This window comes from Pristiophorus japonicus, chromosome 5 (assembly GCF_044704955.1).
Source record: "Pristiophorus japonicus isolate sPriJap1 chromosome 5, sPriJap1.hap1, whole genome shotgun sequence".
Taxonomy (NCBI): Eukaryota; Metazoa; Chordata; class Chondrichthyes; family Pristiophoridae; genus Pristiophorus; species Pristiophorus japonicus.
This window is the reverse complement of record NC_091981.1, coordinates 292785728-292803794: the sequence shown is the minus strand read 5'-3', so window position 1 is coordinate 292803794 and position 18067 is coordinate 292785728. Positions and strand designations below refer to the sequence as shown.

General features: G+C 45.4%; 1 protein-coding gene across 12 annotated transcripts in view; it reads right to left on the bottom strand.

Annotated features, from left to right (window-relative positions):
* Positions 1-18067, bottom strand: part of LOC139264758 (uncharacterized) — a 680593-nt gene that overhangs the window by 327186 nt on the left and 335340 nt on the right. For 10 of the 12 annotated variants that reach the window (XM_070881817.1, XM_070881821.1, XM_070881822.1 and 7 more), the window contains 2 exons: positions 13767-13793; positions 10898-10939 (listed from right to left, as the gene is read on the bottom strand). In XM_070881817.1, coding sequence (XP_070737918.1) covers positions 10898-10939; positions 13767-13793 — 69 coding nt within the window. The remainder of the gene's footprint in view (positions 1-10897; positions 10940-13766; positions 13794-18067) is intronic. The other 2 variants (XM_070881825.1, XM_070881829.1) reach the window with 1 other exon arrangement.

Genomic DNA, 18067 nt, shown 5'->3' with positions numbered 1-18067 from the left:
GCCCCGTCCTGAGAGCCTTTCTCCCCCTCCTCCTCCCTCTTCTAGCAGCTTGTCCTGCTCTGTGTGTCCTCTGTTCATTCTCCAAGTCATGCTGAATTCCAAGGGGAATTCCTACACCCATGTCTGGTAGCAAATGGTATGTATAGATGCTTGTGCTGAACATGCTCCAAAATGGCACCGCTGGCATCAAATCAGTGTTGCACACTAATTGACGTCATAATCCGTCCAGTACGCTTCGCCCTACAAGTATGGGCGTGCGCCACAGACTCCATTTTTGAACCAAAAAATGGGCACTTGTAACGCCCAAATAATGATCCAATTTTGTGCTCAGGCTGTTTAGATGAACCAATTTACCCTCTATGCGAGTAGTACTCCTAATCCCATGTGCTCACCATGTTCCCATATCCCTTTCTGCCCCTTTCCTTCAATTACCTGTCTAACATTCTCATAAGTACAATCAATCTGCAAGGTAGAGTTTTAAGCTAGCGATGAGTTGAGTGAAGTTATTTTCCACCACAATTAATATAAATGACAATGTAACATAAAACCATCATATAATTCTGAGCACTGTAGTCCTGAACTGTTAACTCAAGACAGTAATGTTTTGTAATCATCCATATATCCCATATTGTTTGTGCCCAGGTTCACTCTATGTTGACTTATATGCACAATGAAGGTATAGGTCACTAAAGCTATTGACTACACAGCCTGCATTGGAATGTAAGACGTTACCGTCCAAAGAAGGGAACAGATCCAGAATCATAGAATGGTTAGAGCACGGAAGAAGGCCATTCGGCCCGTCGAGTCAGTGCCAATTCTCAGCTCGTCCCACTCCCCTGCCCCTTCCCCGTAGCCCTGCAATTTTTTTTCCTTCAAATACTTATCCAACTCCCTTTTCAAAGATAAGATTGAATCTGCCTCTACCGCCTTTCTGGCAGTACATTCCAGAACCCAACCACTCGCTGCGTAAAAATGTTTTTTCTTACATCGCCTTTGGTTCTTTTGCCAATCACCTTAAATCTGTGTCCTCTAGTTCGCAACCCTTCTGCCAATGGGAACAGTGTAAGGTTTGCAAAGATATTTGGCTCAGTGCACAGGAAGATGCCAGGGTCTGGAGACTAGAACTTGAAGCACAGGAAAAGGCGACAGCCAACTACCGGTTTTGAACCGATGAAGGATATTGATACGGGACATTGGAACGTTTTAAAGCTTTTCTGATTGACTATGAAAAGGAGCATTCATGGAAATATGTGGCCTGGAATCTTGAGCGAGTCCCGATTGATTTCGATAGGAGAAATTAGCATCGGGACAATGCTCGAGGTTTCACTCAAACAATGGGGTCGGATTAACTGAATCAGAGAAAGGTTTATCTGCGAGCCGACGACCAGACACACCCATCAGCAATAAGAGGGAAACCACATTCAAAGTGTATTTCAGGGAGCGGGAAACAAAGATGAGGTGTCTTCAATCTGGCAGACTCTGCCTCTCTCCGCTGGTTGAATTACCGGCGGATGATGTGTGAATGTCGGCCATTCAGCAGCCCAGCAACTGAAACTACGGTTGGGGGAGGGCTTTGTGACAAAAGGACTTTAAGGCGGAAGGACATCGACAGGGACATCACACAGGAAAACACTCTCTCGCTCTCGAGGACTGCGGCAGTCAGGTGAAGATGGACGGGGACCGGTCATTCCCAGCTCCAGGGCCCACAATCCACATCGGTGATGACCAGCCGGATTGAGTGATTGTATGTTTCAACCAAATCTCACAGGGGTTTTGTCCGTGTTTTGTTGGTTTTAATAAACTAATAGTTTTGGGTCAAACCTAAACCTTTGTGTCGTGTACATTTTGTTCCTGTAAATCCCAGAGTCAAAGAACTGTAGTAAGGACAAGGAAAGAAAAAACCTTACAGAAATGGCCACCAGCAGCAGGACTCTGAGGTTTGGAACAAAAACAGGCACAAAGTGAGGGCAAGAAACCCTAGGGAGGCCAAGGTAGTCTCAAGGAGGCAAAGGCAGTCTCAGGGAGGCCAAGGTAGTCTCAAGGAGGCAAAGGCAGTCTCAGGGAGGCCAAGGTAGTCTCAAGGAGGCAAAGGCAGTCTCAGGGAGGCTGAGGCAGTCTCAGGGAGGCCAAGATGGTGGGTAAATATTTCCAAGGCAGGGGCAAAGGAAATGGACTCTCCGCAGGGAAAAGCAGCAGACTGGGTGGCTAGTGGTAGTCGTAGGCAGTCTATGGGGGCTAAAGTAGCTCCGTACATCTGTAATAAGTTAGACATTTCTGAGCCATGGGCACGAGAAATGTTACACTCTGAGGACCCGCAGGAAAAAGCGACAGAGTGGGCGGTTAGTAGTAACCATAAAAGATCGAGAGAGAAGGCAATTTGGCTAATGTGCCGACAGAAGCAAACACAGCTTCTCAGGGAGAAGGTGAGACAGCTGGAGGACGAGAAAAGGGAACTGGAAAGCAAAATAAGTGATAAGGACACCGTAGTAGAGCGTCTGACGAAAGATTCAAGTGAGGAAAGGCAGGAGCAAAAAGTGAAAGTGGAAATAGTGTGGAACAATGCAGTGTCAGGTGACTGTGCAAGAGACAACGGCAGACTTGCTGTGAACAAAGTGAAAGAAATCTAGAAAGAGCCAAAGAAGCGGAGGAATATAAAAATAGCGTACAAAGCGGTTCAGAATCAGGGTCATGAGGGGCCCACGGGAGTTAACCTCAGAGTTAAACGGGGCCAAAGGGATGATTTGTCTCCTGGCGCCTGGAGAAGTTGGGGAAGACTGAGTTTTAGAGAGGAAGGAATCAGATGGGCCCCAGTATAGCGAGCATTGGCCAGCTCCCGAGGCACCTGGACCCCCGAGACCGATGTGTCCCCTGCGACTGCAGGGGTTCGGTCCACCCCCACAAGGCGACATTGCAGAGTGATTATGTGCTCCCATTTATGCCGCTTCAGCTGCAGGAAACGCTGACGGGTGGGGTTAACTGAAGCAGGGAGGGGATGCCTCTGTCCATTTTGCCAACCAGGAGCAGATAGGGGGCATTAATAACTGCAACGAGGAGGAGATGAGGAAGTTGGTACTGCACTGCTTGGATGGGAAGCTATATCAGAGTTTTTCAGCAGCCACTAAGTTCGGGGGAGGAACCATGCATGGCTTAAAAGAGGAAATTTTGGCAGCTTTAGGGCACAGCCAAGGTAGTTCGTTCTGGTAGGTGGAGCAGACTAAACAGCAAGTAGACGCGACGCCAGATACGTTTGCAGATAGGCTATGGCCGATTTACTTGAGGGCCACTGGAGGGAGTCTAGTACATGCAGATTTAATAGGGGCTTCCAGAAATCATTGGCTGAGAACCATAGTGTCCAACAGTTTGCCACGAATCAGGGCAAGGACCGAGTCATGGTTTGACCCAGAGGACCTCCACAATACGGAGGTGGATGTGTTGAGAAAGCTGACTCTAGCTTTCAAGTCAGGACATGGGGAAGAGGAGAAACACAGGGGGAAGGTGCACGAAGTGAAAGGGAAGGCGAAGAGTAAAAGGGAATGGAGACAGGAGGGAAGTAATGCGGGTAGATCCCAGGCGTGTTTTAACTGTGGGAAGTTGGGACACTGGAGAGGGGAGTGTAAGCTCCAGAAAGGGGGCAAATCAGGGTACGACGGTCCCAAGGTAGAGGTGAACCAAGGGAAGGTAGAAGATGACCCAGTAAAAGTCCTAGTGCCTACATTACAGCAGGTTATGGGCAAGAATGAAGGGAAACTGGACGCTGCTGTGGGTGACAGAGGGCCCAGCGCGTCTGCACCCCCACTGTGACGCTGGGCCCAGCCAGAGTACCTGTGTCCACTCAGCTACGATGAGTGGGGCAGACCATGTGTAGCTGTGAAGTGAAGACTGTTAGGGGAAGGTATTTGGTAGATACAGGAGCCTCTAGCACGCTGGTCCACTCACCAAATCCGACCACTTCCCCATGGTTGAGCGGGGTCCCGTTTACACTGGCAGGCTTTACCGGTAATGGAGCGATAGAATTAGGACCCAACTAAGTGGGAATGCATTTTGATGAATTGGGAACAACCCGGTTCAGGAATTCTCGGGGCCGACCACATGTTGGCACACAACTGCGCTGGATGTTTCAAATGGGTTTTGGTCCATTCCCATGAGGCAGGAGAACCAATATAAATTCGCCTTTACATTTAGGCAAATGGCATGTTGGCCTTCATATCGAGAGGATTTGAGTACAGGGGCAGGGAGGTGTTACTACAGTTGTACAGGGCCTTGGTGAGGCCACACCTGGAGTATTGTGTACAGTTTTGGTCTCCTAACTTGAGGAAGGACATTCTTGCTATTGAGGGAGTGCAGCGAAGGTTCACCAGACTGATTCCCGGGATGGCGGGACTGACCTATCAAGAAAGATTGGATCAATTGGGATTGTATTCACTGGAGTTCAGAAGAATGAGAGGGGACCTCATAGAAACGTTTAAAATTCTGACGGGTTTAGACAGGTTAGATGCAGAAAGAATGTTCCCAATGTTGGGGAAGTCCAGAACCAGGGGTCACAGTCTGAGGATAAGGGGTAAGCCATTTAGGACCGAGATGAGGAGAAACTTCTTCACCCAGAGAGTGGTGAACCTGTGGAATTCTCTACCACAGAAAGTAGTTGAGGCCAATTCACTAAATATATTCAAAAGGGAGTTAGATGAAGTCCTTACTACTCAGGGGATCAAGGGTTATGGCGAGAAAGCAGGAAGGGGATACTGAAGTTTCATGTTCAGCCATGAACTCATTGAATGGCGGTGCAGGCTAGAAGGGCTGAATGGCCTGCTCCTGCACCTATTTTCTATGTTTCTATGTTTCTATGTAAAGGACAGCAGTACACGTGGACGAGTTTTCCACAAGCGTTTCACAACAGTCCCTCAATTTTCAACCAAAGCATGGCCGGGGCACTAAAAGGTTTTAGTCAGCCTCACCGGCTGAACCAATATGTGGATGACCTGTTATTATTCACCTAAAGTGCGGAGAATCGTGGTCCATTAATGGGTGAACTTTTGGGTTTGTTAAAAGAAGCATGTTTCAAAGTAAATGCAAGGAAAGCCCAAGTTGGACAAGGGGAGGTGCAGTTTTCAGCATTGACCTTTACAGCAGGAGGAAAGAGCCATCGATGGAGATAAAAGGAAGGCAGTCCAGGAACTGCCCGTTCCAAAGGACGTTTCCAAGTAAGGTCTTTCCTGGGAATAACAGGTTACTGCAGGAAGTTTATCGAAGCATATGCAACCATGGCAGCTCCTCTGCAGAGGCTTCTTAGGAAGGGAGTAGAATGGGAGTGGAATGAGAGTCGTCAGGAAACTTCCATTCAGTTAAAAGGGGAGTTACAGACAGCACCAGCATTGGGAGCAATAAATGGGGACCAGGACTTTTGCTGGAGGTAGCGGCTACCGAGGACAGTTTGAGTGCAGTGCTACTTCAGGAGCGGCACGGCAGGTTGAGACCGGTGGCCTACGCCTCCCGAGTTCTCACAGAGGTAGAAAAGAGCTTTTCTAATTGTGAGCGACATCTTTTAGCGACCTTTTGGGCAGTCAAACATTTTTGGTAGTTCACAGCGTTAGCTACAGTGACCCTGCTGACCTATAACACCCCGACAAAAATGTTACTGGATGGTAGAATGAAGGATGGGACAGTGAGCAGCAACAGGATTGCTCATTGGACGTTGTGGCTTTCTCAGCTAGACCTAAAGGTGGAGAGGCTAGGGGAACCCAAGCTAGCCCTAAATCTGGTTTATCCGGGGACAGCTCACGTGTGTTCAGTAGAAGGAGCGTGGGATGTAGATGTGGGATCCTGAGCTGGGGAACACCCGACAGGTAGAGACATTAAAACAATGGGACTAATGGCGGACAAGTCCCCTGGACCTGATGGGCTTACATCCTAGGGTCTTAAAAGAAGTGGCTGCAGAGATCGTGGATGCATTGATTGTAATCTACCAAAATTCCCTGGATTCTGGGGCAGTCCCAGCGGATTGGAAAACCACAAATGTAACGCCCCTATTTCAAAAAGGAGGCAAACAAAAAGCAGGAAACTATAGATTAGTTAGCCTAACATCTGTCGTTGGAAAAATGCTGTCGTCCTTTATTAAGGAAGCAGTAGCAGGACATTTGGAAAAGCATGATACAATCAAGCAGAGTCAGCATGGTTTTATGAAAGGGAAATCATGTTTGACAAATTTGCTGGAGTTTTTTGAGGATGTAACGTGCAGGGTGGATGAGGGGGAATGAGAGTGGATGTGGTGTATTTGGATTTCCAGAAGGCATTCGATAAGGTGCCACATAAGAGGTTACTGCACAAGATAAAAGTTCACGGGGTTGAGGGTAATATATTAGCATGGATAGAGGATTGGCTAACTAACAGAAAACAGAGAGTCGGATAAATGGGTCATTTTCCGGTTGGCAAACAGTGACTAGTGGGGTGCCGCAGGGGTCAGTGCTGGGTCCTCAACTATTTACAATCTATATTAATGACTTGGATGAAGGGACCGAGTGTAATGTAGCCAAGTTTGCCGATGATACAAAGATCGGTGGAAAAGCAAATTGTGAGGAGGACACAACAAATATAGACAGACTAATTGAGTAGGCCAAAATCTGGCAGATGGAGTATAATGTGGGAAAATGTGAGATGATCCACTTTGGCAGTAATAATAGAAAAGCAAATTATAATTTAAATGGAGAAAAATTGCAAAGTGCTGCAGTACAGAGGGACCTGGGGGTCCTTGTGCATGAAACACAAAAAGTTAGTATGCAGGTACAGCAAATGATCAGGAAGGCTAATGGAATGTTGGCCTTTATTGCAAAGGAGGATAGAGTATAAAAGCAGAGAAGGCCTGCTACAACTGTACAGGGTATTGGTGAGGCCACACCTGGAGTACTGTGTACAGTTTTGATCTCCGAATTTAAGAAAGGATATACTTGCAGTGGAGACAGTTCAGAGGAGGTTCACTGGCTTGATTCCAGAGATGAGGGGGTTGTCGTATGAAGAGAGATTGAGGAGGTTGGGCCTATAGTCATTGAAGTTCAGAAGAATGAGAGGTGATCTTATCGAAACATATAAGATAATGAGGGAGGCTCGACAAGGTGGATGCAGAGAGGATATTTCCACTCATAGGGGAAACTAAAACTAGGGGACATAGTCCCAGAATAAGGGGCCACCCATTTAAAACTGAGATGAGGAAGAATTTCTTCTCTCAGAGGGTTGTAAATCTTTGGAATTCTCTGCCCCAGAGAGCTGTGGAGGCTGGGTCTTTGAATATATTTAAGGCGGAGATCGACAGATTTTTGAGCGATAAGGGAGTAAAGGGTTATGGGGAGCGGGCAGGGAAGTGGAACTGAGTCCATGATCAGATCAGCCATGATCTTATTGAATGGCAGAGCAGGCTCGATGGGCCGAATATTCTAATCCTGCTATTTCTTATATTCTTATGTAGAGCAGAGAAGTTTAAGGGGAGATTTGATAAGAGATGTTCAAAATCATAAAAGAGTTTTGATAAGAGTAAATAAGGAGAAACTCATTCCAGTGACACAAGTGTCAACAACCAGAGGACACAGATTTAAGGTGAATGGCAAAAGAACCAAAAGTGACATGAGGGAACATTTTTTACGCATAAAGTTGTTATAATCTGAAATGCACTGCTTGAAAGGGTGGTGGAAGCAGTTTCAATAGTAACTTCCAAAAGGAATTGGATTAATACTTAATGGAGAAACATTTTCAGGGCTGTTGGGCCAGGGCAGGAGAGTGGGACGAATTTCAAAGAGCTGGCACAGGTACAATGGGCCCAGTGGCATCCTTCTGTGCTGTGCCATTTCATGATTACATTGGTATGGGGCTGGAGTCACATATAGCTCGGTCGGGTAAGGACAGTAGCTTTCCTCTCCAAATGGACAGTTGGGTTTTTACAACAATTCAACAGCTACTCATTTTTTAAACTGAACTCAAATTCTCAAACTGCCCTGGTAGGATTTAAACTCAAATTCTCCAGACTATTTGCCCAAGCTCAGGATTACTTGTCATTACACTACTGTATCCACCATTGTTGTACATTGTTGAGAATCAACCCAATTTTCCTTACTCTGTCCTCATTTCATATTCATTGGAGGCAGTCTCTGAAGGGAGGAAAATCCAGTGCTGCTGTAGCAGCTGAAAGGGCAAAATCAGTCATTTGTGTCTATAACAATCTGACTCACAGCAGTGTCTCAAGCCTAGTCTTCAGAGTACCAAGCTCACAATATTAAAGACTCTGCAGTTGAGGTGTTGCTATCTGCAATCAAGCAAAGGAGGACCCAACCTTTAAGTCTAAGGGAAGGATGCCCATGAAGGACATAATCTAAGGGGAGTGGAAGGAGGTGGCTTTGCTAGCAGTGGCAGCTCCAGCTACTTCGCTGCTATTCGATGCCAATCACTGACCTGTCTAGATAAAGTCTCAGTACAACATGAGTCGTTTGGTCTCGTCATTATGACTATACTGAAGGAGAATCATAGCAGTAAGACAAGTAAATTACACAGCAAAATTTCCTGCCAAACATATTGGCATAACAGTCACCGGTGGGTAAATTGCAATGGAACAAGCAATGAGGAGAAAATGTTCCCATCCCTCTCAGATCCCATATATCCCTTACCGAAGCCACTCCCTGACATAACAACAATCTCAAATTGGCAAGTCATAAGGTTGAACACACTTGGGTTTCTTCTGGCCGTGGCAGTCCTGTGACAGCTCAGTTAGAACCCGCTTCCTAGCCAGCAACTTTCTGCTAATCTAAGATCATACTGGGATGCAGAAACAACTCCAATCAAACTCATAGAAGAAAAATTGGATATATTCCTTCACAGGCGTGTCTCCTCTGAACCACCTGATTTAGCAATACTTACTTTGGCCAGGTAATGCAGTGTGCCTAGGAATATCTTCCCTTTAAAGTTTTGGAGCATAAAAATATCTTCATGCAGTCTTCTTTCTTCCCACCACGGCAAGTATAATGTGATTTGCAAAACTTTGCTATTTCACTTCTAATACTTTCTTGCTACAACCTTGCTAACTATTTTTATGATATTTTCTGCATATATTCTTTAAAACTGCTACTCTCCTTAACATCTACATGTGATGTCTACTGCTTCAATACAATAATATTACTATTGTGATAAGTTGTATTCCTGCCCGACGCCTTGACAAGTACAGAGACAACACTGCCATTGTCTGTCATATGTTGCCAGATTTTCTGTTTTCTTTTCACTGCTCTTACCCAACCAGAGATATTTGCATAGGGTAAAAATGATCAGAGCGATGAACACGTGGCTCAAAGACTAGCATGGGAGAAATGGGTTTTGGTTCATGGGGCACTGCCACCAGTACTGGGGTAAGAGGGAGCTGTTCCGTTGGGACGGGCTTCACTTGAACCACGCTGGGACCAGTATCCTGGTGAATCGAATAAGTAGGGCTGTAGAGAGGACTTTAAACTAAATAGTTGCGGGGAAGGTTCAGGTGAGTGTAAATTTAAAAAGTCAAAGAGCAAGGAGAAGGCAATAGAGCGGGGTAGCGGTGGGGGAAATTAAAACCAGAATGTGATAGGAAGGGACAGAATGAATAAAAATAAGAGTGTATCAGAAAGCGGGGTCAAAGCAGGGAAAAATGGTAAAAAGAAAAAATTAAAAGCTCTTTATCTGAATGCACGCAGCATTCACAACAAGATAGATGAGTTGACAGCACAAATAGATATAAATAGGTATGATTTGATAGCTATTACAGAAACGTGGTTGCAAGGTGACCAAGGCTGGGAACTGAATATTCAGGGGTATTTGACAATTCAGAAGGATAGACAGAAAGGAAAAGGAGATGGGTTAGCTCTGTTAATAAAGAATGGGATCAGTGCAGTTGTGAGAAATGATATTGGCTCAGAGGATCAAGATGTAGAATCAGTTTGGGTGGAGATAAGAAATAATAAGGGGAAGAAGTCATTGGTGGGCGTAGTCTATAGGCCGCCTAACAGTAACTACATTGTTGGACGGAGTATAAATCAAGAAATAATGGAGGCTTGTCAGAAAGGTATGGCAATAATCATGGGCAATTTTAATCTTCATATTGATTGGACAAATCAAATTGGCCAAGGTAGCCTTGAGGAAGAGTTCATAGAGTGTATCTGAGAGGGTTTTCTTGAACAGGTTGCGGAACCAGCCAGGGACCAGGCTATCTTGAATCTGGTACTGTGTAATAAGACAGGATGAATAAATGATCTCATAGTAAAGGATCCTCTAGGAAAGAGTGATCATAGCATGGTTGAATTTCAAATTCACTTTGAGGGTGAGAAAGTTGAATCTCAAACAGTGTCCTGATCATAAATAAAGGCGATTACAAAGGTATGAAGGCAGAGTTGGCTAAAGTGGAGTGGGAAAATAGATTAAAGTGTAAGACGGTTGATAAACAGTGGCAGACATTTAAGGAGACGTTTCACAACTCTCAACAAAAATATATTCCAGTGAGAAGGAAAGACTTTAAGAGAAGGGAGAACCATCCGTGGTTAATTAAGGAAGTAAATAAAGGATGGATCTTCAGCTCTGAGGTTTCGGTCACTCTTCCACTGAGGTAGAAGTTACACCAGAAGATTTGGAGAATCCCTGTGGAAATTCTATCCCCTTGTCTCTTGGGATTAATTGTACTGTGGAAAGCACTGGATGCAGTTCTTGTGGACAAATTATTTAAACATAGTATCCGGGGAGAGCCGCTGCTGGTGCTGGAGATTGTGTGAGGGGTACACTGATGTCTCCACATACCTTTTAAATACCCGTGCGAATATTATTATTGTACAGCAGTAATGTATGAAATATTCTTGACTGTGATTTAATGGCAGTATTTATGTCTTTCAGATGTCATTTCTAAACTTACTTTTCTGACTCAGGATTGCTTCACTACAACTCGCAGTAACTGCTAATAAGTAATAGAAAAGATTAGTACAAAAAAAACTTGAATCCTGTCAGAACATAAAGTAATTTTCTTCCCATAAGTCCTGAAGGTATTGATGTATACTGGGCGACAATTGTACAGATGGTAACAACTCTCTGATAATGTGTGCAAATGGGACATTTTTTAGGTTTGTTCTTGGGATTTGTGGGTGATACTGGCAAGGCCACAATTATTGCTTCTGCCTAGTTGCCCCGAGAAGATGATGGTGGCACTTCCCTTTGTGGTGATGGTGCTCCCACAATGGTGTTATTCGATCATAAATAAAGACTTGCATTTATATAGTGCCTTTCACAACTTAAGTATGTCCCAAAGCACTTTACAGTCAATTAAGTACTTTTGACGTGTAGTCACTGTTGTAATGTAGGACATGTGGCAGCCAATTTGTACACAACATTGTGATAATAACCAGATAATCAGTTTTAGTTGAGGAATAAATATTAGTCAGGACACCAAGAAGAACTAATCTGCATGGAATCTTTTACGCCCACCTGAGAGAGGAGACGGGGCTTCAATTTAACGGCTCATCCGAAAGACAACACTCCCTCAGCCAGCACTGAACTAGCGTGTCAGCCTAGATTTTGTGTTCAAATCCCTGGAGTGGGACTTGAACCCACAACCTTCTGACTCAGAGACGAGAGCGCTCACAGAGCCATGGCTGACATATACAAGACATTACAGCTAAACCCAATCTGTCCTCTGCGATATCCACACATTGCAGTTTCCCAGCAAGGGACAATGGGTAGCGTCACGTTGTGAGCCGACTGGTTTTGAAGCAATGGCAGCTAAAGACATAAGAACATAAGAACGTAAGAAATAGGAGCAGGATTAGGCCATTTGGCTCATTGAGCCTGCTCCGCCATTCAATAAGATTATAGCTGATCTGATCATGGACTCAATTCCACTTCCCTGCCCGCTCCCCATAACCCTTTACTCCCTTATCGCTCAAAAATCTGTCCATCTCCGCCTTAAATATATTCAATGACCCAGCCCCCAGCTCTCTATGGGCAGAGAATTCCATAGATTTACAACCCTCTGAGAGAAGAAACTCCACCTCATCTCAGTTTTAAATGGGAGGCCCCTTATGCTGAGACATTGGGCTCAATTTCCCCCAGTGATTTGCACCGTTTTTTTTGAGCATGCTGCTTTTTTTGACCTAAGTTAAAAAACCACAGTTTCCTCAATCAATTTGCACCAGTGTAACTCAGTTTGTTACAATTTTTTTAGGTACGTTTTTTTTTCGGCCAGAAGGTTCGTAACTGCCATCCGCGCCAATTCTGGGCATTTAGACAAGTTTGGTCAGCTGAGAGTTACTCCAGTGCTGCTTAGGCCAGCGTATGTGGTCTCCGCAGAAAAATCTTCTGGAGAGTTAAAGAAATCGGCACAGGTAAGGGAGTCGATGCAGGTGAGTGCAGCAGATGCTCGGACAGCAGCAGCAGGAAAGGTAAGAGAGAGGGGGAGGGAGACGTGGGGGGGTATGGGGGGAGAGAGGGAGTGGGGGGAAGTCTTTCGGGTGTAGTTAGGTACGGGGACCATGAGGGAGGAGGCCATTCGGCCTGTGGTAGGGGCAGGGAAACGGACCGAGAGGTCATTCGGCCTGGGCTAGGGCAGGGGAGCGAACTGGGAAGCCATGCAGCCTGGGCTAGGGGCGGGGGAGCGGAACGAGAGGCCATTTGGCCAGGGCTAGGGGCAGGGGAGTGGACCGACAATGCACTCGGGACCAGGATCGGGCGGGGGAATGGACCGGAAGTCCTTCGGCCAGGGTTAGGGGCGGGGGAACGGACTGGCAAGGCACTCAGGGCCAGGGTCAGGTGGGGGAATGGACCGGAAGTCCTTCGGCCAGGGCTAGGGGCGGGGGAGCGGACCGGCAAGGCACTCGGGGCTGGGGGCTGGGACCAGCAGGGCACTCGGGGTTGGGGTGAGTGGGGGGTGCCGGCAAGACACTCGGGGCCAGGGTCGGGCGGGGGAACGGACCGGAAAGCTCTTCGGCCAGGGTTAGGGGCGGGGGAGCGGGGCCGGCTTTAATAATTGGAGGTAAGATGCTGCAATATATTTTAATATGTTTCTAAGTCGATGCAATGTGTTTTAATTTGTTTTTAAGTTGATGCATTGTATTTTAATATGTTGGAAGCTGGCTGTATGTTTCACTTTGCAGCCTCAGCTTGCATTGTGTCCCTGGTTACCGTGGCAAGGTTCCACCCCCCAAAACTAAAGGACAGGTTCGGCTGCACCAAAATGAAGAAATTCAACTGGGAAACTTAGAACATTTTTCTTGGTGTACTTGGGCCCCCCAAAAAATGAGCGTAACTCTTCAAGTACACCAATAAAAAGCTTTGGGAAAATTGAACCCTATGTCCCCTAAGAGAAACTAACTCGGCATATATAGGAATCGAACTTAGGCTTTTTTGACCTGTAAGGCAGTGGCTTTGCTAATTATGTATTGGGGAAGTTAATTGTGGTGTCCCTGCACCTTAATACAAATTCACACGAGGCATGTACTGCAGACACAGTCACTCTGTGATCTTAACCTTTATTCCCAGGACCAAGGAGTGCTGACCCTGAGTGGGACCTCCCCTTTTATACCTGGGAACCCAGGTGAGGAGTGTCTCCCACAAGTTCACCCCCTGTGGTCAGGGTGTGCATTTCTATGGTATAAGTACAGTGTACAGGGGTTGCATGAAGGTTACAGTTACATGAAGATTACCGTTGCATGATGGTTACATACATGACATTAATATTTTGTATTACATTTTTAAAGCACAACTAAAATATCACTTGCAAATGTTGAACTTACCACCTCCCACAGCTCCTTCAGCTTGCACTGCAAGAGAAAACAAAGCAACAAATCAACATGAAACATCATCATCATCATCATCGCCATCATCATCATCATCGCCATCATCATCATCAAAGATAACCTAGGTAATGAAAATATTGATTGTGACAGTGCAACTTAGGTGTCGTACTGTAAGTGGTTTTGCCCTTGGTGGTTTCGAATCACCCCCCCTTACAACAGTTCACGAACCAGGAATTATAGTAGTGAACAGAATACTCAGTTATAGACAGATCTTTCATTCTCAACCATCACAATGCTTTTATTCAGGTTAAAGCACACACCTGCTTCCAGTAAAACACACCCTGGTGGCATAAAAAACCCCACAGTACAACACACAACATTAGCCCGTCTGAACAGGCCCCTATCGCAAAGTACCCAAGGCTAAAACCACCCCTGCTTGGATCAATAGTGCACCACCGAATCTGTCCAGCAGACTGTGCGTACGTCTATGATCCACGCAGAATCTCCCCACTAAACGCCTAAGGCTTGGTTGGGACACACGACACCCCTTCACACTATGCGGTGGTCTAAAGGATGTGTGGGCTGGGATAATGCTCACCAGTTACCCCTTTGGCTTACTCGCTGCTTCTCCCGATGAGGCGTATCTTCTGGTTCTGTACCAATCTGTGGTTTCCAAGTCCAGTCTCAAGGTCAGCTTCCCAGTCGAAATAGCGAGGCTCGCTTTGCTCATAGGTGATGGTTTCTTCTCTTTGTCCAGAGTGCTCGATCCTTGAATGCATTGAACGAAGCAAGCAAGCGTAGAAGAGGAGAGAGAGAGATAAATGGCAGCAAACTGCCTTCTCTTATACCTGAAAAAATGCTTGCTGAATCCTCGCGCCAAAAAAGTCCTCTGCCTGAGGCAGTCCAACTAAAGAGCAATGAATCTCATCTCTGGCCTGTGCCTTTGTTACCGGGCTCTTCCTGGAGATAAAGGCTCCAACGAGCCTGGATGGCCGATAGCTTCCTTTCTCCTGAGGTTCCTGCGATCTGGGGCTATCTCATTCCAGGATGATGGCTTGAGCACTGACCAGTTTACCTGATCTCTCACTGATGGGTTCCCAGTACATGACAAAAGGGTCCTCCATCGGCCATCTGCCCGCTTTCAGGTTCCTGCTTTCAGCCATTGACCCATCCCAGACTATCCCTGCCCATCTGATATGTATTCCTGTGGGCTTGTCCCAGTCAGCTCTTCTGCAGTAACTGAAATATGGAAAAGCAATGTCCAAAACTTAAAGTCCAAAAACCTGAAGTCTGTGTCGATGTTTACACTGATGCTTACAGTACTCAGTTTTGAAAATTAGTGAAAACAGACCAATAGCCCTCTGAACAAGAAGATGTAGTATCTCCAAGGGAATATGGAACATACAGTTGTAAAATTGAAAACTGTATGCATTTTCTTGTCATCCTTTTCACAATAGTTTATAGATATACATATATATACATATATATATATATATATATATATATATATTTATATACATATTTAGTTTATAGCAGTTGTCATGGAGGGAGACCGGGCAGCACAATGTTTCTGACTGTCATAGATTATCAAAGGTGCCATGCAGCTTGGCTCCTCTCGACAGCAGACAGGACTTTAAAATGTGGATAAATGGGAAATAATTAAAAAACTTAGTAGCTACAAGCTCCAATTCAATGTTGAGCCTTTATAGCCAATTTGTAGTGAGCACTATAACTGGCTGTCAAAACACAAGGCGCTTTTGATGTTTACATTTTTTCCCTTGCAATCAAATGCCTATTGCAACCGACGAGTATGAAACTAGTTTGCACTATACTATCCAAGCACAAGTAATCTCTGGCTCAATTCTTTCTTCATTTTAGATGGAAGTTACTATCTCCCACTTCACCTTGTACAATTGATGGAGAATAAAAGCAATCAACCAGCATGAACAACACACAATCAAAACAGTATGGAATAGTGCAAGTAATGTAAGAAAGGAAGATAGGAACAAGGGTCGGCCATTCAGCTCCTCAAGCTCAGTCAACCATTCTATTAGATAATGGCTGAACTGTACCTCAACTCCGATAACACACAGCTTGACCTTGCCACCAGTTCTCTCACAAGAACATAAGAACATAAAAAATAGGAGCAGAAGTAGGCCATAAGGCCCTTCGAGCCTGCTCCGCCATTTAATACAATCATGGATGATCCGATCATGGACTCAGGTCCACTTCTCTGCTCACTTCCCTTAACCCCTTATTCACCTATCAGTTAAGAAGCTGTCTATCTCTGTCTTAAGTTTATTCAATGTGCCAGCTTCTACAGCTCTCTGTGGCAGCGAATTCCACAGATTTACAACCCTCTGAGAGAAGAAATTCCTCCTCATCTCTGTTTTAAATTGGCAGCCTCTTACTCTAAGATTATGCCCCCTAGTTCTAGTCTCCCCCATCAGTGGAAACATCCTCTCTGCATCCACCTTGTCAAACCCCCTCATAATCTTATACATTTCGATAAGATCACCTCTCATTCTTTTGAATTCCTATGAGTAGAGGCCCAACCTCCTCAACCTTTCCTCATAAGTCAACCCCCTCATCTCCAGAATCAACCTAGTGAACCTTCTCTGAACTGCCTCCAAAGCAAGTATATCCTTTCTTAAATATGGAAACCAAAATTGCGCGCAGTATTCCAGGTGTGGCCTCACCAATACCTGTAGCAAGACTTCCCTGTTTTTATACTCCATCCCCTTTGCAAAAAATGCCAAGGTTCCATTGGCCTTCCTGATCACTTGCTGTACCTGCATACTATCCTTTTGTGTTTCATGCACAAGTACCCCCAGGTCCCACTGTACTGCAGCACTTCGCAATTTTTCTCCATTTAAATAATAACTTGCTCTTTGATTTTTTTTCTGCCAAACTTCATGACCTCACACTTTCCAATATTATACTCCATCTGCTAAATTTTTGCCCACTGACTTAGCCTGTCTATGTTCTTTTGCAGATTTTTTGTGTTCCCCTTACACATTGCTTTTCCTCCCATCATTAGCAACCTTGGCTACATTACACTCGGTCCCTTCTTCCAAGTCGTTAATATAGATTATAAATAGTTGAGGTCCCAGCACTGATCCCTGCGGCACCCCACTAGTTACTGATTGCCAACCCAAGAATGAATCATTTATCCTGACTCTCTGTTTTCTGTTAGTTAGCCAATCCTCTATCCATGCTAATATATTACCCCCAACCCCGTGAACTTTTACCTTGTGCAGTAACCTTTTATGTGGCACCTTGTCAAATGCCTTCTGGAAGCCCAAATACACCACATCTACTGGTTCCCCTTTATCTACCCCATTCGTTACATCCTCAAAGAATTTTAGCAAATTTTTCAAACATGACTTCCCCTTTGTAAATCCATGCTGACTCTGCCTGACCGAATGATGCTTTTCCATATGTCCTGCTACTGCTTCTTTAATAATGGACTCCAACATTTTCCCAACCACAGATGTTAGGCTAACTGGTCTATAGTTTCCTGCTTTTTGTCTGCCGCCTTTTTAAAGTATTAAATTCTTTCAATCCCTCCGTGGTCTCTAAATTATCAGACTGCTTGTCCGACATCCAGTACTGGATGAGCAGAAATTTTCTCCAGTTAAATATTGGGTAGACCCAAGCCATTGTCTTTGGTCCCTGCCACAAACTACTTTCCTTAGCCACCAACTCCATCCCTCCCCCTAGCATCTGTCTGAGACTGAACCAGACTGTTTGCAACCTAGGTGTCATATTTAACCCTGAAATGAGCTTCTGGAAACATATCTGCAGTACAATTAAAACCGCTTTTTTCCACCTCTGAAACATTGCCTGTCTCCGCTCCTGCCTCAGCTCATCTGATGCTGAAACCCTCATCCATGCATTAGTTACCTCTAGACATGACTACTGCAATGCACTTCTGGCTGGCCTCCCACATTCTACCCTACGTAAACTTGAGGTCATCCAAAACTCGGCAGCCTGTGTCCTGACCCGCACCAAGTCCCGCTCACCCATCACCCCTGTGCTCGCTGACCTGCATTGGCTCCTGGCTAAGCTACGCCTTGATTTCAAAATTCTCATCCTTGTTTACAAATCCCTCCATGGCATTGCCCCTCCCCTCTCTGTAATCTCCTCCAGCCCCACAACCCCCCGAGATGTCTGCGCTCCTCAAATACTGCCCTCTTGAGCATCCCTGATTATAATCACTCAACCATTGGTGACCGTGTCTTCAGCTGCCTAGGCCCCAAGCACTGCAAACTCCCTCCCTAAACCTCTCTGCCTCG